The 26,467-nt window shown below is 60.4% G+C and overlaps 1 protein-coding gene across 1 annotated transcript in view; it reads left to right on the forward strand.

Annotated features, from left to right (window-relative positions):
- SKAP1 (src kinase associated phosphoprotein 1) overlaps positions 1-22,950 on the forward strand; it is a 159,585-nt gene extending 136,635 nt beyond the window's left edge. The window contains exons 10-12 of the mRNA XM_075722878.1: positions 1,062-1,124; positions 7,005-7,117; positions 22,849-22,950. Coding sequence (XP_075578993.1) covers positions 1,062-1,124; positions 7,005-7,117; positions 22,849-22,950 — 278 coding nt within the window. The remainder of the gene's footprint in view (positions 1-1,061; positions 1,125-7,004; positions 7,118-22,848) is intronic.
- The last annotated feature ends 3,517 nt before the right edge of the window (positions 22,951-26,467 follow it).

Consider the following 26,467-nt stretch of genomic DNA (forward strand, 5'->3'; position numbering starts at 1 on the left):
GGTCTGACCTGGTTTGCATTGATCAGCGCCGAGTGGGAGAGACGGCTGGGGCTGGGGCCGTGTCCTCGGGAAGTGCCGAGCAGCAGCAGCAGCACTTCACTGCCCTGCGATGGGGTGCCGTGGGATCGGCAGAAGACCCGGGCTTGGTTTCTGTTGGCTCTGCCTAAAGGTGACAGCAAAGCCATGTCCCCTGAGGTGCAACGGGGACACCTCCTCTGCACCGGGCTCAGCCGTGCCCGGGCTGCCCCGTGCTCCCCAGCAGCAGTGCAAGAGGTGCAGATGAACGATGAGCGCTGGCTTTCTGACGTGTTTCAGAATTGAGTTTTATTTGTATTATTTTATTGGGTTGCTTCTAGTCTTTATGGTTGCAGAAGGAAGGCTGGGCTGTGACGGCAGCTCCTGTGGGTGCTGTGCACCCAACTTACTCCAGCACCCAGAGCAGCTCAGGCCAGATGGGTTGTACCTGGCTTGGTGTTAAATAATCTTATTTAAACTTATTTGTGTATAGATCCTCTCTCCCATCAGTCACTAGGCATTTCCGCAGGGCTTCCCCGTGACTTCCAGCCCCTCTGTCCTTAACCTTTTCCACAGTACCATTTCTTATTATTTTCTTGCATCCTCTTTCCCCATCCTCCGTAGCCGCGCCAGCCTGCCCTCCACCGCCTGGGGTCTTCTTTCTCCTCCTTAATTTCTGCTTTTGTCCCCCATCCTTCCTCGCGTTTCTGTCCTGGCATTTCTCCTCGGCGTCTCGTTTTCTCTGGGCTGCGAGTCCTGCACAGGAAGCATCTCTTCCTATAGGGCACTTGGCAAAGTGCTGCCTAAATTTATGAGCCTATAATAAGTGATTTGTTTTTACCAGTGTTAACAACAATTCATATTTTTATGCAACACGTTTTAAAATATTGTCTGTGACTTCCTCCCTTCCACTCTTCACAATTAAGCCGGGAATTTATTATTTTGACAGTCGGATGCTCTCGCAGCCCTCTGCCTGCCTGGGGGTTTGGTGCAGCAGTAACGCTCACAGCCCTTCCCCTGACTCCTCTGCTCTGTTTCCCCCCCAGAAGAGGAGCTGGAGCCCCCCTTCCCAGAGGACAGCGACGATGACTGGAGCAGACAGGGAAGCGGTAAGAGCCCACCCTACTTTGGCCATCCCAAAGGACCTCCAGGTCATGGTTGGGGGGGTCTGAGTCCGGCCGCCTTCGCGCATCCCGGGGTGCGGGTGGTGATGGAGGGGTGCGCTGGAGGATGGGAGGGTCCCCAAGAGCAGGCTGATGGGTGACAGAGGAGTCTCTGCAACTGGTGAAGTTCAGACAACTCAAGCTTGGGGAGCTCTCCCCGTCTTCTCCATGCTACGGGCCTGGGGAATGCCTCTCCTTTTTGGCCAGGCACCCCATGGGGGGTGGCCTTAGTGAGTCTCCATGGAGGAGCCCCAGCGTCCATCCCCTCCCCTGCCTGATGGGATCTGTGTGCTGATGCGTCTCCCATGGAGGCACAGCCGTCCCTGTCCCTCATCCCATCCTGGACCACGGAGTGGGAGCCAGCCCTGCCGGCGCATCCCGAGGAGCTGGGGCAGGAACAGCCTGGAGGGAGCGCAGGAAGCGAGTCATGGCCCAGAGGAAGCGGCCGCAGGGAGGGATCTCGCCGCGGGAAGCCGGAAGGACGCACACCACCACCCCAGGAACCAGCACCGCCTGCCCGGAACCATCAGCCCGAGAGCCTGCCATGGTCACCAGGGTCCCCGCCCCTGCTTTTTCCTTAAGGACCTGCACCATGGGATGGGAGCGGAAGATCTGTTTCCTCCCCGGTCCCACCTGCTTTGCTTTCCATCGCCGCTTCCTCCCCGGCGCAGGAAAGCAGTGCTTGTGTCTGAGCAGCTGGGGCTGGACTGGCCCAGGGCTTCCTGCCGCCCTGCTTGCTCTTCACCGCATGGTGAAACACATCCTCCTGGCAAAGCCCGGCTCGGGAGAGCTTCCCGCACCATCCTCCCACTCCGGAGCTTGGAGGGGACGGTCTCGCCCCAGTGATGCCTGGCTCGCAGGGTGCCTGCCCGGCCAGGCACCCACAGCAGGCATCCCGCTTGTTGGGTGATGGAGACCGGAGGGGTTCGGTGTCGGATGCTGTGGATGGTGGGTGGCTAAACCAGCTTCACGCATGCTTGTGCTCTCCTGAAAGCACGAGCACCCCAAGCATTGCTCAGCTGGTTTACCCCTTCCAGTGGTCCGAGAGCCCCCATGCCCAACTTCCTGGCATTTCTGGAAAGCCTGATCCAACGTCCAACGAGCCCTTTGGCCAACATCAACCCCCGCTGGATGGTTCCCGGGCGGTTGTCCCCAGCTCAGGAGGGCGCTCAGGCCTGTTTTTACTGAAATCTTGGTAGCACAGACGGGGCTGAGTCCCAGCTGCTCGCTAGGACCGGAGCAAGTCAGCGTTTCTCCACTCCTCATGGTTTTGCGGAGCTTGTTTCCCACCCGCCGGCATGATGACTTATTTGGCCGCTGGAGCATGTGGCAGCTGCAGCCGGTACCAGCACCCGAGCTCGGGAAAAACGACGTCCCAATCTTTATAAACTGTACTGCGGTCATAAAGCGGGACTGCGTGCTCTTCCTGCAGACTCCTCGGCACGGGGTAAGGCAAGCAGAAGGTGATGGGACACGCGTGCACACACGCATGTTTTTCTTTGCCTTTCACAACTGCCCCAGCGTTTAAACGTCCAAAGGACCAGGCGGTAGAAAAACAGCTCCCCCGCGGGTTTTGCAGCTCGGGGTGGGGGTCCGTGGGGTGCAGCGCACGGCTCCGTGGCAGGCTGGTGCCAGAGGTGGTGATGAACCTGCACCCCAAGGCCACCCCGAGGATTTTGGCTCTTGCCTGTCACAGCCCTGCCAGCCGTTTAAACACCCTGCTCGTACTCATTAGCATCTGCCTGGCGGTTGTAATTGTTGTTAATCGTTGTAACTGGTTTAGTTATTAGCATTGTCATGATTGCTTTAAGTCCTGTGTCTGTTTTTACACTAAATAATATATTAGACTCTCGCTTCTGAAATGCTGGGCTACGTTTCAAGAGGGAAAGGTTATCGCAGCACCAGCAACCCCGGCCCTCGTGCCTTTTGCTTTGGTAATTTGTGCTGCTGTCCAACCGGACCAAGGGCGAGAAAGAGATGACGGGAGTCCTTGAGCAGAGGGCCGGGCTGCAGGGAGGGAGGGAAGGGGCTATTTCTTAATTATATCACACGGCCAAAGTGCCAGATGAGCATTTGGCTAATGGCAAACTATTGTTTCTAATTTCTAAGAACCACAAGGATGCCACAATGCTGGAGCAGCCCAGCAAATCCAGCTGAGAGCTTCAGGCTGCTCCTGCCAAGACACCCATTTGCTTCGCTCAAGGCTGCTGAATCCCTGCCTTCTGTGCTGGACGGGCTTCGGGGCTGCTGCTGCAGTGCGAGCTTACCAATTGAATACAAACAGAGCAAAATTCCTCTACTTAGAAAATAAAAAAGCCTCGCAGCCTGCCTCCTGCCACAGTCTCCTGCGCTTAGCGTGGCAGGAGGTTTCACCTAGCATGAGCACAGCAGTGAAAACCCCTGAGCTGCCGACGGTTGTCATTAGGTTTCAGCATCAACAGGCTTCTGAGGCAACATGCCCGAAGCAAAGGGGTCGGGGTGGATCGTGCCTCTCCCACAGCCCCTGCTTGGGGCTGCTCAGGCTGCAGAAGAAAATGATGCGGTTGTCACATTTGGCTGGTTTTCTTAATGACCCCAAGGCCCATAAACATGGGAGCAGGCTCTCGTCCCATTTACATCAGTGTAAATCAGTCACACTGAAATCACGGCTCTGCCCTGAACGCAGATTTAAGTATCTAGACGGGGCATTGGGGCTTTTTAAACAAAACCTCTTTTCTGTAAAAGTGAGCAGAATTAATGCGGGGTAATGCAGGAGTCCCGGGATGGCTCGTCTGGATGCGAGCCACATCCCACCCAGCCTGGAGCTGGCAGGTCGGGGGGATCACGGACACCCACCGTCCCCTGTGGAGGCTGCAGAGTGAAGTTCTCCCTTGCCTGGCCTTAACTTTAAGTGCTAAAATGGGAGCCCGGATCCCTTTTCTGCAAACGGCCCTAATTTTAACAAGATATTCTTGGTAGCTGGCACGAACAGCTTTGTTGCTTTTGAAGCTGTGGCTGGGAAAGAAGCGCAGAGCCTGACCGTGCTTTCATCGTGAGGCATCTTCCTCGTCTGATGCAATTAATTCTGACCTCTAGAAGGCAGGGTCGGAGGGAGGGCTGAGACCTTCCATCCAACCAGCCGACTTGGGAAAAATGCACAAACTTTTGGGAGCATGAACCTTCCTGTGGGCTGGAAAATTTTTCTCCCTTTGTACTCGCAGAATATCATGTCGACGCTCACGCGCGCGGCTTCTGCAAAGTCTCGTTTTCTCCTTTCTCCGCTCCTTGACAGCATGGCCAGATGCTCCAAGGTCCTCTTGTTCCTTTGCTAAGCGGGGAAGAGCAGATGGGGGATAGGGAGGCACCTCCCAAGCGTTCCCGGTAAACAAGGGACAATTCCAACGAGGCTGATTCCAGCTTCCCGGCAGCATCCTCCCTGCGGGCGAGCAGGCGTCTGGGATTCCTGTCCCGGGGGAGCTCTGGGTGGGGAATGGGCACTTTTGGCTCTGGAAACGTCTTGTAGGAAGATGTATTTCCTATCTCAACCCAAACCCCCTTCGCCTTGCAGTGCGTTAGTGACAGGAGCAGAGCTCTGAAGGGGAGCAGAGGCTGCCGGGGGGATCGCTGCGTTTAAATCTCTTTGCCAGCACGTTAGTGGTGGTGCTCCGCGGAATAACTGGTGCTTCAGACACCCCCGGAGCAGCCTTTCCCCAGCCTCGTCTCACAGGGGACAGCAGCAGGTTGGTGCCAAGCGCCGTCCCCCCGCCGCGGGTTATTCTCTGCATCGTGGTGTTGTCCTCACACCCTCCCGTAACGACCTTTTGTGTTAATTACACGACTTGCCGGCTCCTACCAAAGCTGCCGCTTGCCTCGTCCTCCTGCTCAGCGCCCGCACGCCCTGATATTTCCTCTGCCTCCAGTTCATAACCTCTGGTTCCTGCACTTAGCACAAGCTTAAATAACTCAGTAGCTCCTACTCCTTCTATTCCCTTCACAATCTTTTCCTTGCCACTGCGTGCTCCCCCTTTAATACTTTCCAAAGGATGCAGACCTACTTTTTTTTTTTTTCCCAGCCTTTCTATTTAAGTTCCCCAAGTCCCTGAGTCATTCCAGTTGCTCCCTGCCGTGCCATTATCCATCTCTGTAATGTCCTTTTTCATATTTAGGTGATCAAATCTGGGCACAGTACTCCAGATGCACCCTTATCACTCGGTCCCTTATACCATATTAGAAACATTTCCTCCAACATGTGCTCAATATTTTCTATTTATGCTTTCTGGGCTTGGTTCAGCCGCGTGGCAGAGCAGCACAGATCGCTGGTACAGCCCCGGTGCTCGAATCCGCCCCCAGCAGAATGTGGTTTTACTGAGTTTAATTATCCATGGGGGTCACATCCCGGAGCTGCCCGTGTCGTGACATCTGGATTCTCCCCCACTTTGGTGCTGTGCCATCAGAGCAGTCTCCTGCCTGAAGCCTTTGGTCCAGGAGCACGTTTTAACAGTTGTCTTGTCTGCTTGAAAACCGTGAATCTGGTTTCTTTGGGTGCTTTTCCTGATGCTGCGAAGGGTCTGTTGGATGTGCTGGCACAAGTCACTTCCCCAGCCCGCGAACTGGGCAGAGCAGCGTCTCCTCCAGTCGCGGGGCTCTGCGAGACCTTGGCATCAGGCTCATCCAGTCCCTTTGCACGGCGGGATGCTTCTGTCCCCGCGGCGGGGACCCACCTGTCGTGGTGGCTCTGGTCTCTGGGCCACGTTCTGGGGTGGGCAATGCCGTTCTGAGATGGCAAAGGTGGAAATGTTTCATTCTGGACACGCTGCAGTGACATTTCCCACAAAACCCACGTGCACGTTTAGCCCAGGGCGGTCCCCAGCCTTGGCACCATTTGCCAACGGTCTCACCAGCCCAAACCTATGGCTTTCAGCAAACAGATCATTTGTGTGTGTGTCCCCAAAAAAAAGGGGGAAAAAAAGGGAAAAAAAGAGTTTGCTGGCTCACGTTCCCTTCCCTTTCCGCAGCAGACTGTGATCACACACAAGCAAAGGCTCTGCTTTCCCAAACTCACAGCTCGATGGGAAGATTGAGACCTGAGCTATCAGCTTGTATCATGCCATGGAAGGTTTGGGAGCTTCTCTGACCTCCCAGGAATGGGGGGTGAAGGCAGATGTTTGCTCCCTGCTCTCCTCCTGCCCCTGTTCCGGCTCCGGGCGCTCCGGGCCGAGCAGTCGGTGCTGTTTGCTTGCTGAGCAGGTCCTGCTCCATCGGCTGCAATCCCCTGCTTGGCTTCTTTAATTAATAAACAAACTTGGCCATCACCTTCCCCAGCAGCATGCTGCCGGAGGCCCGGTGCAAATACCCGTGTTAATTACTGGTATTCCTCTTCCGTGGCCTCTGGCATGGCTCTCGCCGTGGTGGGGACGCTGCTCAGCGGAGCTGGCGCTGGTGCCACGGGTCCCCTCTTGACCAGGTTACGGATGTCGCCTCGGGGACAGCGAGGTTTGAGCCCAAGGAGGAGACGAAGGACTTGGGAGAGAGGGAAGGCATCTTTGGCTCCCTTTGTGGTTTGTAGTAAACAGCTTTAATTCAGGGTCTCCTGAAGCTGAAACGTTTATCAGTGTGTTTATGTGTATTTACTGATAGATATTGCATTTATTTATTGAGCAGCCCCTTTTTCTTGCAGTGCCTCTTTGGGCCCTGCCTTTTAATTGAAATGCAAAATTAATAACAGCAACATTTCCTTCCTTTCCCCGACAAATACCAGCCCCTCTCCCCCAACACCCCACCCCACAACCCCAATATTTCCCCGGATAATTCCCTGTCACCCTGACTTTTATTTTCTTTTTTCCTCAGGAGGACCCTGGCAAGATTATGCCAATTACTACCAAGGGATGTGGGACTGCAGCAGCGAGCATCCCGACGAGCTCTCCTTCCACCGCGGAGACCTCATCTACGTCCTAAGCAAGGTAAGAGTAGCGCCGGCGGCCCCGTGTTCCTTGTCGTGGGGCTGGGGCTCAACGGCAAGATCAAGAACTGATGAAATTGGTGAAAATCAAGGTCCAAAGCAGAGTTAAATTAGAAATTTAGCGGAGGCATCCCGCTCCCCCCCTCTGCGACCGCCCCATCGATGCCACTCCTGCCCGTACCCCCTGCCTTCACACGTGGCATTTCAAATGCCCCAAAGCAAGCTTATTTTATTTTTCTTTTTTTTTTTTTTTTTCCACGGTAATGGAGTCTGTACGTGCTGTTGCTCAGGTATTACAGGGGTAATTGAGTTGCTCAGCCGGGTGTGACCAGGGCTCCCTTCGGCAAGCGCACACAGGTGAATAAATTAAGTGTTTGCATTAACGGGTCTGCGGGGGCAAGAGCAGAGCCAGGGGTGGCTGTGACCCTCTCCCAGCCCTGCAGGTCTCTGCCCTGGCTCCCAGCCGGTCCCCGCCGGACCACGGTGGCCCCAGCTGGCAGCGATGAACTTGGGGGGGTTGCGTTTTGTCAGTGATGTTTTGCAATGCGCGTGGCACCCCAATCTGGCACGGGAAGGGCAATGAACTTGGGGGGGGTTGCGTTTTGTCGGTGATGTTTTGCAATGTGCTTTGCACCCTGATCTGGCACAGGAACAGCAATGAACTTGGGGGGGGGTTGCGTTTTGTTGGTGGTGTTTTGCAATGCACTTCGCACCCCAACACGGTGCAGGAGCAGTGATCAACTTGGGGGGGCCTGCGCTTTGTTTTGCAGTGTACTTTGTGCTCCAAGGACAGCAATGAGCTTGGGGGGCTGCATTTTGGGGGTGGTGCTTTGCAATTCGCTTCGCGCCCCGACACGGTGCGGGAACAGCGATGAACTTGGGCGGGGGGGGCTGCGCTTTGGTTCTGCGATGCACTTTGCACCCGAAGGACAGCGATGAACCCGGGGGGTTGCGTGGTGTGGATGGCGTTTTGCAGTGCGCTTTGCACCCCGCTCTGGCCTGGGAACAGCGATGAGCTCGGTGGTTGCGCCCCGTCTGCCCTTGGGGGGTGCCCACCCTGGGAAGGGCAAGCGGACCCGGTGTGGGGAAGGGCGGCACGTGCAGCGGTGGCTCAGCTGTGGCAGGTACGGACCTTTGGAGATGAGGAGCACCTCCAAGTCGCAGGCTTGTTAAGACCAAGGCCACTTTTTATAGCTGAGAAAAAGAATCAGGTTTACTTTTGCATCCTGGCGGTAGCCACTGGATGTCCCCAGGGTGGCCACGGGCCATCGGGTGCCGCAGCGATGGGCGGGAGAGCGGCGGCGGCGGCGGCAGGGCCTCCCTTGGGGGTTTTGTCCATCCGTCGGAGCCCTCGAGGCCGGAGCCGCAGCACGGGGCGCTGGCTGCTCATCCACCTCCCCGAAGCTTTGCAGCCAGCGTGGCACGGACGTTTTTAGCCGGCGTATTTGAGGCCAGCTCCCGCGCGTCCCCGCGGAGGCAGCTGCATCCCTGGCAGCAGCAGAGAGCAGCTTTGAGTCTGGGCTTCACCGTCCCTTTCTGGAAGGCTGAGAATTCCCCATCTGCGGATCTCAAAGCACTTTGCGGTGGTGTTTAGCGACCCGCTGCCCCCCCCCGGACGGGGCTGACGTGCTCCAGGCACTGAACCCACAGCCCCGGCTCGTAACCTCGTTTATCCAGGGGGGTGACACCAGGAGCAACCCACAGCCGTCCCTAAGGGCGATGCCCGCCGCCCGGGCTGCCCACGCCGCTGCCAGCGCCTGGCTCCATCCCGCCGATGGCCAAGCGGCTTGAGTCCCCCCCACGCCAGCTCCGGGGACACAGCTTGGAGTCGCGGCAGGGTTTTCGCTCTCTTCAGTGGCTCCAGATTGCGACTCTTGTGCTGGCTTCCTCACACGTAACCGATCGGTCCTGAGAGCTTTTCCCCCGTAAATTACTTTGCGCGACGGATGCTCGCGGCCGCCGCAGAACGGAGGCGGCGCGGGGCTGGCGGGGGGGGGAAAGGAGGGAGGTGGCGAAGGGAGGGGGGGGAAAGGTGTTTGAAAAGCCTGTTCACTCAGCTGCATTTTAATTTCCTTTTCAATCTTGTCCCAATTAATTTCGCAAAATTAATCTCAGAAGCAAACTCGGCAGCATCGAGGCTGCCGTTTTAGCGGTGCGGTCGCTCTGTCTGAACATGAAATAGTAGCTAATATAAAAATCCATCTGGTGTCTTTGAAACACACGCCGGCTGCTGCTCGGGTCCTGTCTGACATTTCGAGCATCGACAGCGGGGAAAAGTGATTTGGGGGTTAGTGGACATCAGTAGCTGGGGGGGGGCACTCGGCAGCCCCGGGGCTGCGGGCGCAGGGAGGGTGGGGGATGCTGCGGCGGGGGGCACGCACGGTCCTGCCCGGGCAAGGGCAGCCCAGGGGATGCCGCTGTCGAGGGCTTTTCTCATCGTCCCCCCAGACCCGGGCAGGAGGCTCCTTCTTGCACCTCCAGTGCCACCAGCGCTTCCTTGGGCCCCAGTGCCGCAGGGATAATGGGGCCAGGGGGGTCACGGCTGGTGCTGGCCGAGCTGCAGAGCCCGTACCCCACCGCATCGCCCTGCTTTGCAGGGACCCCGAAACACCACTACCCCACTCGAGTGCAGCCCACCCAGGCTGATACCACAGGGGAATGAATTTGGGGAGGGGGAAGCAGTAATCCCAGCAAAAACCCCGGCGTGGCGTCCCTTTCCCCAGCACTGGTCCCTCGTCCCCTGGCTGAGTGATTTGTACGTTATGATAATTATTTGAATGCAGCGAGACTTCCTATTTTAAGTGGGCTTAGTTGGATGTGACAAGCAGGCCATAAAACCGGATAAGTTAATTCTCTCAATTGCTTTCAATGAAAGCAGGGGGGGAAGGGGGGGACATATTCCCATTCCCCCGGCCCCCGAGCGAAAGGCGTGTGGTGACATCTAGTGGCATTTTGGGCTGGATTTGGGGCCGTCTCGCTCGTGGGGAGAGGCCACGGGGGGTGGCCACGGGCCCCCCCGAATGCGCCGAAGCTCTTGGGTGCGGGAGCCAACGTGTAACGAGCCCGGTCGGGGCTCAGCGCGCAGCTGCATCCCGGGGCGGTGGGCACAGCCCCCCGGGGTCCCTGGTGGGGTGGGCTGCGGAGATGGGCTCCTGGGGCTCGGCGGCGTTCGGCTTCCATTAATAACCCTTCTGGGAGGCTCCCGAGTTGGGAGGGATGGGGATGGGACGGCGGGGTCAGCTGGAAGGCAACGGTCACCCACCGGTCAAATTCAAGCAAGGGCCATCCTTCCCCCGCCGGCCCCCTCGCCCCCCCGGCGGGAACCAATCGTCCAGAACAAGCCCCTGGCAGCCTCATTCCTCCCAGGTAATTTTTATAAATGAGGGGACACCCATCGCAGGCGAGGACAAAAGGGTGGCCGAGTGCCGGCGAGGCAGCGCCGAGGATGCCCGGCGCCCGCGCGTCCCCGATGCCGCGTCCCAGATGTTGCCCCATCCGCAGGGACTCACCCCGCGCCCCCGTTGCCACATCCCCAATTCTGCCCCCAACCCCGCTGCTTTCACCCCACGCGCCCCCATTGCCGCATCCCCAATTCTGCCCCCAACCCCACTGCTTTCGCCCCGCACCCCCGTTGCCACATCCCCAATTCTGCCCCCAACCCCGCTGCTTTCGCCCTGCGCCCCCGTTGCCACATCCCCAATTTCGCCCCAACCCCGCTGCTTTTGCCCCGCGCCCCTGTTGCCACATCCCCAATTTCGCCCCCAACCCCGCTGCTTTCGCCCCACACCCCCATTGCCACATCCCCAATTTTGCCCCAACCCCGCTGCTTTCCCCCTGCGCGCCCCCGTTGCCACATCCCCAATTTCGCCCCAACCCCGCTGCTTTCGCCCCACGCCCCCGTTGCCACATCCCCAATTTCACCCCCAACCCCGCTGCTTTCACCCCACGCGTCCCCGTTGCCGCATCCCCAATTTCACCCCCAACCCCGCTGCTTTCACCCCACGCGTCCCCGTTGCCGCATCCCCAATTTCGCCCCCAACCCCGCTGCTTTCGCCCCACGCCGACACCGCGCCAGCTCCGAGCACGCCGTCCTGCCCTCCGCGGTGGGTGACCCCGGCCCCACGGGGCAGCGGTGGCCATGGCAGGGGCCCGTGGTGGCCCCTTCCCCGTGGCCGCAGTACCCCAGTGCCAGCCGTGGTGGTCTCGGGGGGCTGCTGAGACGTTGCCCCCCAGCCCGTGAACTTCTCCTGGGCTGGCACGTGGTTCCACTGGGGGGGGGTAAGGTTTAAGGCATACTTTGACCATTTATTTTGCACTGAAATTTATAATAAATGCTGTTAAAGACTTTGGCTTTGACAGAGGTAATAATAAATTCACTGTTAAAGACAGTAGTTTAATTCCTTATACCCTCCAATACTGCACAGAATAAACTATATTCATCACCGAGTAATTTTTTACCACATAAATCTTTAAAACTAACCGTTGTAGGCTGTTGAGGCTGAAATATTGTGAATTTATTAGATATGCCCATGTAGTATTGGATTCAGAGGTTTCCATTCGAATATATTACAGGGGAAATTTGTGTCTTTAAGTGTGACAATCCTTCCATTTTCCAAAGCCAGCGTTATAACCAGCAGCTCCTCCAGAGTCAACTCTGCCTTTATTAGACAGAGATTTAGTAACGAGCCCCTCGCTAATCTGCCGGGGAGGGGGGGGTGGTGACATTTGCTGCGATGCCCTGTTTCAAATGGGTGGCAAAAAAAAAAAAAAGAAAAAAAAAAAAGAAAAAAAAAAAGCTTTTTGTTTCCGGCATAACAAATGTCCGACGATTTCCCAGCTTATTTCGTAAATGGAAGTGGAAATTTCACTTGGGGTTGTGACAACGGGAAATATTAAAGCGGAGCCTCGTCGTTAAACCCATCCCTCCCCGGCCATAACTTTCACGGGCTGCCGTCGTTTTATGGATCTACATATTATATACAAATATATGTGTGCGCGTGCGGGTAGATGGATGCGAGTCGTTTTTATTTGGGGGGTGGTTAATCGGCAATTGAGAGAACGCGAGGAGAGCGGAGGGTGAGACCCCAATTGCACGTAGGCAAAATAGATCAGGAAGGTTTTAAATCTGGCATCGATTTGCCGAGAGGTGACAGGCAACACCTCCGCCACCCTCACAACTTGTGATTTTTATTTGTCTGAGCCTGTTGAGCACCCGTGCTTCGAGCAGGCATCCTTGTTTCCTTTGCTAATGTAAAATACCAGCAGACAGTAGAAATCTTTGTTCGTTAGAGAGAGACGGAGATAATTATAAAACCATCTCCCGGTTCATGAGGCGCGGGTAACATTTAAACCAATTGATGTGGTAACATTTAAAGCAGTTATATTGCAAAATGTCACGTACGGTCTAGTTTCATTAGAGACGAGTTAATAGATGGATGGAATTGAAACTCCCAGGCCTGGGCATAAAATAAAAAGTTTCCCTTTGCCATAACTCAGTCTCTCCGGCCGCCGCCGTGCCCTTCCCACGGACCGGATCCCCAAAGGTCTAAAACTTCCAGCGCTTCGTCCTCTCTGCAGCAGTCACAAACCAAGAGTTAAAAATGAGAATCGCGGACAACACAGAAATCCCGCGGCCGGGGCAAGGGGTGTTCGGAGCAGCCCGGTTCGGAGGAGAACGGTACCGCACACCATTAATATTCAGCATCCCCCCGTCGTGCTCTCCTCCGCCCGAGGATGCTCGCAAGCCACCGGTGTTTTGCGCTCGCTTCTGCACTGTCTCGCCTTTTCTCCTTTCCCCCCCCCTTTTCCAAGCTGCTCCATCTGTAAATGAACAAACATCTTGATTTTATAGCCTTTTGCTTTGTAACACGGAGGGGTGGAGGGGAGGGGGGGGAAGTAGTGGAATGCCTAAGTAAGACTTTAATTCCAAATTCATTTACGCTATAGCGATGAAGTTGTCACAAACCATAATGCAGTATTTAATTAAAATAACAGAAGTGTATCTAGATATGTCCTGGGGTAGCTATCACCAAATTATAGCCTGCGCTACCCGGATTGTATTTATGAAACGGTGGTGTCTAAGGTGCAGCTGCGCGGCTGCAAAAGAGGAAACGCTTAAAGCATCGTTCTCGCAGAGGCTGCGTCTCCCTCCTTCCTCTCCTGCCCATCCCTGCTGTGGTTCCCCACTGATTGGGGGCCCTCGGAGCAATTTTGGCTGCCTGGGGGGTCGCAGGGTGACCCCCTGTCCCGGTTCGGGTGGCTCTGCCAGCCCAGCAGCAGCGGGTGCACCCAGCCCCGGGGGTCCCTCGCCCCCTCCCCGTGGCCCTCGCAGCAATCCCGGGGCGGGGAAGGTGGGTGGTTTGGGGTCATCAATTAATTAGGAGCATCAATCCCAGCGGAGGAACGAAGCCGCCACTTTCGGGCGGGCCGGGCTCGGGCTTTGCGCTTTGGGGGTGCGAAGCCAGCGGGCGTTTTGGGGAGCTCCTGGCGAAGTCCCGGAGCCGTTGCCTTCGCCGCTTTCCCTCCTCCTGGCGCGGTGGCCAGGGCCAGCCCCTCGGCTGCGCCCCCTCGCCCCCCGGGCTCGTCGGCCCAGGCGACGAGTTATGAACGAAGGCGAAATAATTGCGGTGACCTTTGCAGGGAAGCGGCCCTGGGGGTCACCGTATAAAGATATTTTGATAATACCCGTCACGTAATCGGCGCTGGCTGCTCCCATCCGCGCACCCTCTCGCAGCTTGGGGAGTTGGGGACGGATGGCTCCTCGCACACGCGCGTGCACACACGCATGCACGCAATTATTCCGAGCCCTCTTCACAGGTCACAGGCAGAGTTTAACTCAGATGGCTGCTAATTTTCATCAGGCGTGAGCGTTCAGGACTTTAAAGGCGAAAATAATTGGCTGCAGAACAAATTTAGGAAATGGAGTGTGCGATAAAGCAAATAAAAATCTCTCCCGGTTTTTTTTTTTTTTTTTTTTTCTTCCCACCCCCCTTCCCGCTGGCGGGGAGGAAGGGGGAGAGGGCAGGGATAGGTGGGAAGGGAACAGGCCTGATCTTATTTTACCTCCCTTGCAACTTTGCCATTAAAGTTGCACCTACAGCTAGGAAGTTTGTCCGTGAAAAATGGTCATTTTGTTTCCCCTGCTCAAAGCACGTTATTAAAATGCTAATTTAAAAGAAAAAGGAGTTAAATATCTAGCAATGGTGCAGTCTAATTGCAGCCATAATGAGCTCTCTAAATGTGAGTGCCCCTGACACACAGAGAGCATAAACAGCCAGCAAACACATCATTAGTGCTCGCGTTCATTTATTCTGCCGACCTGGCGATGACCCCGCGGAGGGCCGGGGAGGAGCAGGTGGATCCGGCTGCGCCGGCCCCCGGGGATGCGGGAGCGAAGCCGGCAGCGTTGCCGTGGCAACGCCGGGGGGGGGAGCGCCGGTCCGCCCGCCAGCGCCGCACCCCGAGAGCCCCCCGGTACCCAGCGCATCCCCCCTGAATCCTGACAGCCCCCCCCGAACTCCTGCACACCCCCGCACCCCGCCAGCCCCACACCCCGAGAGCCTCCGGTACCCAGCGCATCCCCCCTGAATCCTGAGAGCCCCCCCCGAGCCCCTGCACACCCCCGCACCCCGCCAGCCCCACACCCCGAGAGCCCCCGGTACCCAGCGCATCCCCCCTGAATCCTGACAGCCCCCCCCGAACCCCTGCACACCCCCGCACCCCGCCAGCCCCACACCCCGAGAGCCCCCGGTACCCAGCGCATCCCCCCGAATCCTGAGAGCCCCCCCTGAATCCCTGCACACCCCCGCACCCCGCCAGCCCCGCACCCCGAGAGCCCCCCGGCACCCTGCACATCCCCCCTGAATCCCTGCACACCCCCGCACCCCGCCAGCCCCGCACCCCGAGAGCCCCCGGCACCCAGCGCATCCCCCCTGAATCCTGAGAGCCCCCCCTGTACCCCTGCACACCCCCGCAGCCCGCCAGCCCCGCACCCCGAGAGCCCCCCGGCACCCTGCACATCCCCCCTGAATCCTGAGAGCCCCCCCTGAATCCCTGCACACCCCCGCACCCCGCCAGCCCCGCACCCCGAGAGCCCCCGGTACCCAGCGCATCCCCCCGAATCCTGAGAGCCCCCCCCGAACCCCTGCACACCCCCGCACCCCGCCAGCCCCGCACCCCAAGAGCCCCCCGGTACCCAGCGCATCCCCCCTGAATCCTGAGAGCCCCCCCTGAACCCCTGCACACCCCCGCAGCCCGCCAGCCCCACACCCCGAGAGCCCCCCGGCACCCTGCACATCCCCCCTGAATCCTGAGAGCCCCCCCTGAATCCCTGCACACCCCCGCACCCTGCCAGCCCCACACCCCGAGAGCCCCCGGTACCCAGCGCATCCCCCCGAATCCTGAGAGCCCCCCCTGAACCCCTGCACACCCCCGCACCCCGCCAGCCCCGCACCCCGAGAGCCCCCGGTACCCAGCGCATCCCCCCGAATCCTGAGAGCCCCCCCTGAACCCCTGCACACCCCCGCAGCCCGCCAGCCCCGCACCCCGAGAGCCCCCCGGCACCCTGCACATCCCCCCTGAACCCCTGCACACCCCCGCACCCCGCCAGCCCCGCACCCCGAGAGCCCCCCGGCACCCTGCACATCCCCCCTGAACCCCTGCACACCCCCGCACCCCGCCAGCCCCGCACCCCGAGAGCCCCCGGCACCCAGCGCATCCCCCCTGAATCCTGAGAGCCCCCCCCGAACCCCTGCACAGCCCCCCGGTACCCAGCGCATCCCCCCTGAATCCTGAGAGCCCCCCCGAACCCCTGCACAGCCCCCCGGCACCCTGCACATCCCCCCTGAATCCTGACAGCCCCCCCCGAACCCCTGCACAGCCCTGCACCCCACCAGCACCGCACCCCGAGAGCCCCCCGGCACCCAGCACATCCCCCCTGAATCCTGAGAGCCCCCCCCGAACCCCTGCACAGCCCCCCGGCACCCTGCACATCCCCCCTGAATCCCTGCACACCCCCACACCCCGCCAGCCTCGCACCCCCGAGAGCCCCCGGCACCCTGCGCATCCCCCCTGAATCCTGACAGCCCCCCCCTGAACCCCTGCACACCCCCCCGGCACCCAGCGCATCCCCCCTGAATCCTGAGAGCCCCCCCGGAACCCCTGCACACCCCCACACCCTGCCAGCCCCGCACCCCTGAGAGCCCCTGGCACCCTGCGCACCCCCCCCCGAACCCCTGCACACCCCTGCACCCTGCCAGCCCCACACCCCCGAGAGCCCCCGGCACCCAGCGCATCCCCCCTGAATCCTGAGAGCCCCCCCTGAATCCCTGCACACCCCCCGAACCCCTGCAACCGCGCACCCTGCCAGCTCCTGCACCCCGAGAGCCCCCCCTGCACGCCCCCGAACCCCGAGAGCCTCCCTGAACCCCGAGACCACCCCTGCACCCCCTCCCTGAACCCCTGCACCCCACCACCTCCTGCACCCCGAGAGTCCCCCACACCCCGAGAGCCCCCCTGCATCCCACCCCCCCCAAACCCCACGCAATCCTGCACCCCGAGAGCCCCCCCTGCACCTGCCCTGAATCCCACACACCCCAAGAGCCCCCCAGACCCTGCACACACCCCCTGGGCCCCACACACCCCCCTGGCACCCCATGCACCCTCCCAGCACCCCATGCACCCTCCTGGACCTTGCACACCCCCCCTGTACCCGGCACCCTCCTGGACCCTGCACACCCCCCCTGTACCCGGCACACCCCTGGACCCTGCACAGCCCCCTGCACCCCCCCAGCACCCCATGCACCCTCCTGGAGCCTGCACACCCCTGAGAGCCCCCCCTGCACCCCAAGAGCCCCCCAGACCCTGCATACACCCCCTAGGCCCCACGCACCCCTGTACCCCACACACCCCGGCACCCCGAGAGCCCCCCGGACCCTGCACACCCCCCCTGTACCCCACACACCCCCGGACCCTGCACAGCCCCCTGCACCCCATGCACCCCCCCAGCACCCCATGCACCCTCCTGTACCCTGCACACCCCTCCTGCACCCCCCGCAGCCCGGCACCCCGAGAGCCCCCCTGGACCCCGCACACCCCCAGACCCTGCACAGCCCCCTGCACCCCACGCACCCCCCCCTGCACCCCACGCACCCCCCTGGACCCCATGCACGGCAGTGGGGTGCTTTGGGGGTGGCAGCACCCAGCAGCCCGGGGAGGGAGGCGGGGAGTCCCGGTGGAGATGGAATCACAGAGTGGTTTGGGTGGCAAGGGACCTCTAAAGGTCACCGAGCCCAAGCCCCCGCCATGGGCAGGGACATCTCCGACCCGAGCAGGCTGCTCCGAGCCCCGTCACCCTGACCTGGAACGTGTCCAGGGACGGGGATCCCCCACCTCTCCGGGCAACCCGTGCCAGCGGTTCAGCACCCTCAGCGGAAAACATTCCTTATACCCAGTCTGAAGCTCCCCGCTTTTAGCTTAAAACCGTGACCCCTTGTCCTATCGCTGCAGGCCCTGCTAAAAAGTCCGTCCCCACCTCCCTTATAACCCCCTTCACGTATTGAAAGGCCGCGAGGCGGGGATCCGCCTTGGTGCGATGGGGAAACTGAGGCAGGGAGCAGGGATGCGTCTGAGCTGGAGCATCTGGGCTCCAGGGCACAGTTGTGCCGGGGCGGGGGACACGGGGGTGCTGTGCCCGGCCACCCCCACCCCGGGCTGCCGCTGTTTCGGGGTCCCCCCCCTCACCCGAGCATCCGCGCCCGTTTTGCACGTGAAGCGCGGAGCAGGATGGGGCTCTGCAAAGAGAGGAGTAGCGGCAGCCGCACGTGAAAGCGAGCGGCCGAGGAAGGAGATTAATAAAAGCGATTCTTTGGAAATGATTTTTGCTCCATTCCAGCCTGTTTGCTTCTAAACAGCCTCGCTAATCGCCTCCCAGCAACAGCACAATAACTTCCCTCTCATTTCCGACACCCCCCCCCTGCCTTTTTTTCTTTTTTTCCTCCTCTCTCTCGCCTGTCCGAGGGGCACAGGAACACCATCCCTGGGAAATATTTTAAAATAAAAAATATCCCAGCCGACACCCCCCGTCCCTCACCCTCCCCTCCCTGCACCCCCCTTCTCCCGTGCACTCTCGATGAACCTGTGATATTGTAGCAATGGCCCTTGAAGTGCAGTGGGGAGGTGATTTAGGAGAATATTAAAGGCAATGTGGAGATTCGAAGGCGCCTCTCTCAGGGAGATCTGGAGAAATACGCAGCACAGATGGGCTGAGCAGATTAAACATTTCCGTCACATTGTTTTCAAATTGTGTTTGCGGTGCCTGAGGGTTGGTACTGCGGTCAGAGCGCGGCGGAGCCGCGCAAAGCTGGGAGCCGCGCGCGTTGTGGAATAAATATTAATACGGCAGTTTCACATGGGCTCCCAATCCCATCAGCGCCGCGGATCGGATGCTGCCGCCGCTATTGTCTCCCGGCCCGGCCTCGGCGGCTGGCGAGGCTCCAGCTGCACCTTCTGCCGTCCGTCTGTCCCGGCCGTGCGTCCCCCACGCCGTCGCCGCTGGCTGCGGTGTGCTGGCGGGGAGCCGGCCGGCCGCGGGGTGCCCCAAGGGGCGCGCGTCCCTCCCGCCCCGGCCGCGCCGGCACCCCCAGCCAGCCCGTGCCGCTGCGGCGGTGGGCTCGGGCTTGGCTCGGCGGCGGGTGCCCGGCTCCGCGGCGCTGCCTTGCGCAGCCGGTTGGTGGGTGCCTTGTTTTTAACGGGGAATGACGGACGGGCTCAATCCTGACCGCCTTCGATCAGGCCGGTCCCTCTAGGGAAAGCTCGAGAACGCATCCCAAGGAGGAGCTGCGCCGTGGTCCTTGCCAAAACTGCCCACGTGCCTCCCCCAGGCCCAGGCGGTCGTTTCTGCCTGGCCTTCCCCAGCTGGGGACCATCACCTTCCTCTCCCTCCCTCTCCCCTACTACTGCTTGCTCGCGGCCCCTTATGTCTGCGAGCTCCTTCCCCCTGCGATGGGACACACAGACCCCAGTGGGGTGGGACGCACGGACTCCAGTGGGGTGGGACACGCGGACCATGGTGAGGTGGGACACACCGACGCCGGTGGGGTGGGACACACAGACCCCGGTGGGATGGGACACACGGACTCCAGTGGGATGGGACACACGGACCCCGGTGGGATGGGACACACGGACTCCAGTGGGATGGGACACACGGACCCCGGTGGGGTGGGACACACGGACTCCAGTGGGATGGGACACACGGACCCCGGTGGGATGGGACACACGGACTCTAGTGGGATGGGACACATGGACTCCAGTGGGATGGGACACACAGACTCTAGTGGGATGGGACACACAGACCCTGGTGGGGTGGGACACACGGACCCCGGTGGGATGGGACACACAGACCCTGGTGGGGTGGGACACACAGACCCGGGTGGGGTGGGACACACGGACTCCAGTGGGATGGGACACACGGACCCCGGTGGGGTGGGACACAGCGGCCACCCTGGGCGATGCCAAGCAGGCACTGCGGACAGGACAGGAGCAAGGAGCGATGCCCCAGCCCCAGCTGCGAGTCCTCAGCTCCTCGCAGCAGCTGTGGATTGAATCATTGGAAACAAGTGGGAATCATTTATTTTGATAGGGATTTACCCTACAAAAGAGCAGCGTGGTGGGGGGGGCAAGTAAGTGTAGGCCACAATCTGAAGCAAAGGGTGAGCATCACCCAAATTACTCCTCTGCACGCCAGGCTGGGTGACGTGCCAAGGAAATGGCATTCCCAGCCGCATCCCTCTGCTGCCGCCGGCTCCGAATCCCCACGGACAGGTAGCCCCTCGACTTCAGAGCTTGCTGCAGCTTCGAGCCGGTTTTCGAGGTAAATAGATGTATAGCTGACCTGGTATAAAACTCCCCGGTGTCAGCCGACCCCTCGCGCGCCCGCCATACCTCATCTATGAATTAGATTCCTCCATTTTCCTAACAATAATGTATGACACACAAGCACTAATAATGGGGCCGAGCAATCATAAACCGATAAGTCCCTGACTGATTGGCTTTTCCTTCGGCATCCATCAAAGCGTCATTGATCTTCTGTGCGAAGGGGGGTGATTAATGGCCTTCCCGAAGCCCGGCGGGGTTGTTTACGAGGGCTGGCGAAGGAGCGCGGTGGCAAGGAGGGCTTGGGAGCGCCGGTGGGGAGTAAATATCATCCGCTCGGCGGAGGAAGAGAGCCCGTGCTTCTCGGGGAGGGATGCCGGACGGGATAACGTGAGCTTGGTGGAGCAGGGGAGCTGCGGCTGGAGAGAGGGGGCTGCACATTTAGGGTCCCACCAGGCGGTCGCCCATCTGCGGCCGTGCAGGGCGCAGCCGGCCACGTTCCCGTCACCACCTTTGTGACTTTGGGCTGTGGGATGTCCCCCCCCAATGGGGATGGGGGGAATCTGTAGCTGGGTCGTTCAGGGACTCCGCTTTCCCGCTCCTCGGAAGAGCATCGTCTCTCCTGGGTGACGCTGGAGGAGCCGTGGTGCGAGGCAGGGAGAGAAGCGGGGTTGCGGTTGTCGTCTTGTTGTTTCTTTTTCCCCCTTTTCCTTCTCCCCTGTCGATGGAGATTAGCAGCATAAAGCTTTTTACGGCCCCGTGCACCAGCCTGCCATAAAAGCCCTGATTGCGGGCGATTATCTGAACGAGCGTCTGCTTCGGGTTCACTTGGCACCGGGGATCTTGGGAATGAAACGTGGAGAAGTGCTTTGAGGGGTTTTCTTCCTTCTGGGAGAAAAATCACAGCACTTCAGGAGCGGAGCGAGGCCATCGCGGCCACGCAGAGGATGGCTGGGCAGGGGGCTGGCTGTTGGGGCGACCCCTAAATCCAGTTCCCTGTTACACGCCAGCCTGGAAAGGGCGTTGCGTTCCCGGTTTGCTCGGCCCTGCCGCGTTTCGGGGGACGCAGCAGAGCGATGGCTTTGCTCTGTCTCCGGGCTGATGCCCGCTGCTGCGTGCCAGGGCTGCAGGGGCTCCTGGCGTGGCATCAGCACCCATGGGTGCTGCCTCCAGCACCCTGCCAAGCTTCTGCCGTGCAGCGTCTGATGGAGGTTAAGCGGGCGGAGGGGGCAGAGCATCCCGCTCCCCTCTCCCGATGCCACCGTACCAGCACACTCGGGGCCCACCGACCTCGCCGGAGCAATTATCTTCCCGATTAGTGGGTTTTCGGTCCCTTCTGTAAAGTCTCAGCTAAATTACTTCCCCCCCCCCGCCATGCAGTCCAGGCAGGTACTGAGCACAGAGGCCCCATTAGCATGTAATTAGGTAGATTCCAGCAAAACCATCCTCGAGCTCCCTCCTTCTCCTCGCCCCCCTCCAAAAGCCGGTATCAGGCAGCAGCACGTTAGCAAGATGTAAATTAGCACCTCCAGACGAGAGCAGAGTTCACTCTGCACTGGGCTCTGCCTTGCTGTGCCAGTGCACTCCTCGTTTTAATAGTTTAATAAAAATTAGCATAATTAACGAACATCTGTATGATCCAGAGTGGTGCAATTTGGCACTTGGAAACGAGGACTTAAACATTATTGCTGGGAGTTTAATGTTGTTTTAATTCTTTTTGGCACTGCGCAGTGAAATAAACGCTCGGTGCCGCGAGTTCTCGGCTGGCTCTCATTTGCATTTTCCTCCCTTTGATTATGAGCAATCGCGGACTACCCGGCAATTCATCAAAGCAGAAATTATTTTAAAATACCTCATCGCGTTCAGGCTAGGGCAGAGCTGGCGGGGGGCGAGCGGAGGCCGGGGGCTCCCCGTCACGCCCGGGGTGCACCTCGGCCCCTCTGCCCACGGGTCTCCAGGCTACAGCAAATAGACCCAAATTTTTCCTTCTGGTTTTACAGCAGGAATTTTTTTTTTTCTCCTCCCTGGCTGGTGAGAACAACAGGGCAGGGGGTGTAGCTCCCATCCTTCCTCGCTCCTTCCTTCCCAGCAGCGTGGCGGGGGCCTGCCCGGTGCTGTTTGCTGGGTGTGGGTCCCTGGGGAGCACCGGGATCCCAGCCCGGGGAGCGGTGGGATTCCTGGGACCCTTCCCTGGCTCCAGCTGGCAGCATCGGGAGCAATGTCTGTCTCAGGTGACCCTCTCCTGAGCAAAGCCCTTTCCCTGTCGGGAAGCAGGGATGAGCTCGGGGACCCATTAAATGCCCCAACCGGGACACGGGACGGGACGTGCTGCTGTGCACATCACTTTTAACATCTCCTTTTAAAAAAAAAAATCTCCTATTTTGATGGCAAACTTCTTAAGCCTGTGTGTCCTAACTCCTCCTCTCGCACACGTGGGGGGAAGTTTTCTCTGTTATTATTTGCCTCCAATATCTGCTGTCAGGGGAAAAATCATACGTAAATCTGGGGAGGGGACGGGTTACCCAGGCACGATCCAGCTGGAGCACAGAGCTCCAGGCTGGGGCCTGGGCCATCCCGAGAGTTGCCTAAAAATACCCCAAAATATCAGGGTGTGAATTAAATGCTGAGTTTCTGAGCAAGCCCCAAGCCATGCCTGACAGGAGCTAGGGCGAAGGGGCAGAGCGGGGCAGAAGGAAGGAGGGGGGTAGGAAGGACAGCGAAGGATTTATGAGGGGGACGGGGGTATTTGCTGGTGGGAGTTTGGGGACTGCTCTCTGCAGACCCAGGTGCCGAAGGAAGGGATGTGAGCCATGTCTCCTGCCCCAGCACTAAACCCGCGTCCCTCCGGCTGTGTCTCCCCAGGAGTACGATGTGTACGGCTGGTGGGTCGGAGAGCTCAACAACGTGGTCGGGATCATCCCGAAGGATTACCTGGTGGCTGCATACGACCTGGAGGAGCGATGAGGACCGCGGCACCCCAGGTGAGAGGGGGCACCCCGGGGTCCACCCGCTGGGGATGGGGCGTGGAAGCGGGCGCTGGCGACGCGGCTCCGTTCCTGGGGTGCCCCAGCATGTCCGGGGTGCCGAGCCTTGAGGATTCTCTTTGGCTCCATCTCCTGGTCTCTGTTTTACGTGGGAGCAGGCGAGACCGGGAACCGCAGTTGCAGTTCAGGGACAATGCCACCCTGCCCAGTGTCACTCCCTGGATTTCAAGTCCTTCAAGCTCTGAGGGAGAAATGCGCTAAAACCACGGCAGCCACCTCCGTTGGACTCGGAGCTGTGTGTCACCGGCTGTAATGCTGACGCCAAGCCCTGCATGTGCAGTGTTTTTCTCGGAACAAAACCCGTTATGGAGGCATTTGGCAGATGGGGAAACTGAGGCACAGGTCAGGGCTGGGAAGGTGGAGGGGCCCTGCAGCCAGGCTAGAGGCAGGGTCCTGACAGCTGCCTGGGGCAGCGAGACCTCCGCGTTTGCCCAGAGATCTTCCGCCCTCCTCATCCCCTCTGCGCCCACGAGTCACCGACGTGCGAGGCCGCGTCAGTCCCAGCCTGCGTCTCGGTGTCCCCTTCCCCACCGCCACCCGTGTCTCTCCCTCTCCCCGAATCCAGGTGCTTTTCTCCCTGGCCATGCTGAGAAACCGGCTCCGCTGTCCCGCCAGCAGCCCCAGCCTCCTGTGGAACCCGTTGCATGAAGACACCCACATCCCATCACCCAGCCCACGCCCGGTGCCCGGTGGTACCCGCCGTGACGCCACTGGGGCATGGCAGGGGCGCGGGGGGCTGGCAGCCCCCAATAAAGCCATTTTCCTCTCCACGTTTGGCTGCTCCAGACTTCATTGCGGGTCTGGAGCCGGAGCTGGGTGCGAGCAGTGGCCCCTCGCCTCCAGCCCCAGCTCTGAGCATCCCCAGAGCCCTCTGGTCCAGGCCCATCCCAGCCCATGACTGGGGATTAATCCTCCTCCTCCTCTTCCTCCTCCTCCCGCACTTGGCTGAAGGGCCACTAGATGGTGGTAAGTACCTGCAGACCGCAGCCTGCCCGGGGAGGGTGCCCAAACCCCCTGGGCTGCGCCCAAGCAGCCCCCTGGCACCCACCAGCCCTCGGCCGGCAGCGGCCGGGGTGCTCGGTGCCGAAGCAGGAGCATCGGCCGCGGCGTGAGCCCAGGCATCGGCCGAACGGCTGCTCCGGAGCACAGCTGTGCAGGTGTTCGGAAGCCAGGCATAACTGGGGGACCCCATGGGACCCCGGAGGCATGCAGGGGGCTGCGGGGTCGCAGCCGAACCCGTCCTGGTGCCTGCTGCAGGGCACAAGCTCATCTCAAATCCCTCCGGTGTTCCCAATCCAGCTCTCCGCAGCGTGGGTGACCCTGAGCAGCCATGGGAGCCCGTGCTGGGGTGGCAGGGCTCTGTGCACCCAGGGAAAGAAACGCTCCCCCTGCTCTGCCCCTCTGCTCGATGCTCAGCCCTCCCCTGTCTCCATTTCCCCATCCGTGAGCATCTCGCCCAGGACCGGTTCATTTTTTAAGGCAGCTGCAGGGCCCAGTATCAATCTCCCCGTCGTCATTCCTTTGGGATGCTGGCAGGGAGGAACCGATGCTCTTGCCCGGGCGGATGCTCCGGTGCAAAAAGGACCAGGGCTTGGGACAGACTGGACGCATCGGCCCCAGCCCTGCGTGCGGGAAATGGCCTGGCTCTCCGCACCCTGTGAGCACTGCCGATGCTCAAGCATCAGGAGGCCTGATCCTGCCCCGGCTCCGCTGACCTGTGCAGGGCTCCGGAGCCGAGACCTTCACGCTGTGTGTGAGGAGGGGCTGGGGAGATGGGGTAGGAGAGGGAGAGGGGAGCAGGATGCTTCGGCCAAGCACGGGCTGCTCCAGCCTTGGGTCAGAGCAGGACCCCTGCCGTCGCAGCACGCTGCATGGGGGAAGCACCACAGTTTATTTGCACAGACTTGAGAGACAGCCGTTCCGGGGAGCGGGGGGGGGGGGGGGGGTGAGGATGCGCTGTCTAGAGAGCCTGGCCCGCTTCCAAGCGGCGAGGCTGTTTTTCTGGCAGGCGGCGAGGAGAGACGTGCCAGGCTGCGAGGGCGCGGGGAGCCGGGCGGGGGGGACCCGAGCCGTCCTCGCCTGCTCTGGGTGGGGAAGGTTACCTTGAGCGGCTCTGCGTGCCCACCGTGTCCCTGACCCCACACAGGTGACGGGGCTGCGGTTCCGTGCCCAGAGCTCAATCACCGGCTGCCAGCCCCACATGTGGTAGAGGGGACCGTCACCCCCCCAGGGCCATTGCCCCCCCGGCCTCTGAGGCAAAGCAGCCCTGCCCGGTGCCCCCCCAGGCGGGACCCCCATGCTGGGGGCACCAGTGCTGGGCTCCCTGTGAGCCAGAGCAGGGCTGCTTCCCCCCCTTCCCCGCGTTCCACGGCCAGGTCTGCCTCTGAGTCACTGTTTTCCCCAACAGCTTTGCAAAGCTGATCAACACCACTAAAAATAATTTCCGCCTGGCTCTGAAATGCAGCCAGCAGCGGGGGCTGCAGCCCTGAGCGGGGGGAAGGATGGGCACCACAGGGCCCCGTGAGGAGGTAAGAGAGGGGCTGGAGCCCTCGCTCCAGCAGCCCCACGGGCACGGCTGAGCCCCACGGGCCACCCTTTCCGAAGCCCCGGGACCAGTTGGCTCCTGGCAAGGCCTCAAGCGAAGGACGCGGCGGTGCCAGGCCAAGTTCACGGTGCAGACCATGCCGGGGGACCGCAGGGAGTGGGCTACGGCCCCGGCCGAGGGCGCATTGCCTGCGTGAGGCCACGTGCGGGTGAGGGCACGCGTGGGCGCAGGAGCGGGTCCGTGGGCACAGCTGGCCTCACAGCTGCGCCATTTGGAGCCACACGCTCATGAATATGTATGAATATGCATGAGGGGGGGCAGCCAATGGCAGCGGCGCTCCGGCGCACCAGCAGCTGCCAGCCTTCGCAATGAACTTCTCCTGACATTTCGGCTGCGCCTCGACGGGTTTCCAACCCTCCCTCCCCCTCCCCAATGTGTCCTGGGCCCCTGCGTGGGGCTGAGACCCCACCACGACCAGGCCCAGCACTCCAAAACTGGCCTTGGGGTCACGGTGGGACCCCCCAGCCCCGCCTGTCCCCTGCCAGCACCCACGCTGGCCCCAGGGACCTCGCTGCTGCCCGGGGCAGGGTCAGCCCCCATGGTTTCGGCAGCTGCAGCCCCGCGGCGAGAGGTGCAGTAACTCCCTCTTTTCCCTAAAGCCATCCATCTGCAATTAGCTCGGCCTCGGCTCAGCTCCCTCCGCCCACGCAGCGAGGACAGACATTGCCAGCAACCAGTAAGTCTCTTCTACTTCGTTTTTATTTCAAGTCAGAGCACGTCGGCTCTGCCTTCACCAGTGCCGAGGGTGGGAGGAAAAGGTGCAGGAGAGCACAGGGAGAGGCATCAGGAGTAGCCAGAGCCCGAGTGCTGCTGGACACCGACTCCCGAGGCA

This window comes from Pelecanus crispus, chromosome 18, assembly GCF_030463565.1.
Source record: "Pelecanus crispus isolate bPelCri1 chromosome 18, bPelCri1.pri, whole genome shotgun sequence".
In the NCBI taxonomy this organism is placed as follows: domain Eukaryota; kingdom Metazoa; phylum Chordata; class Aves; order Pelecaniformes; family Pelecanidae; genus Pelecanus; species Pelecanus crispus.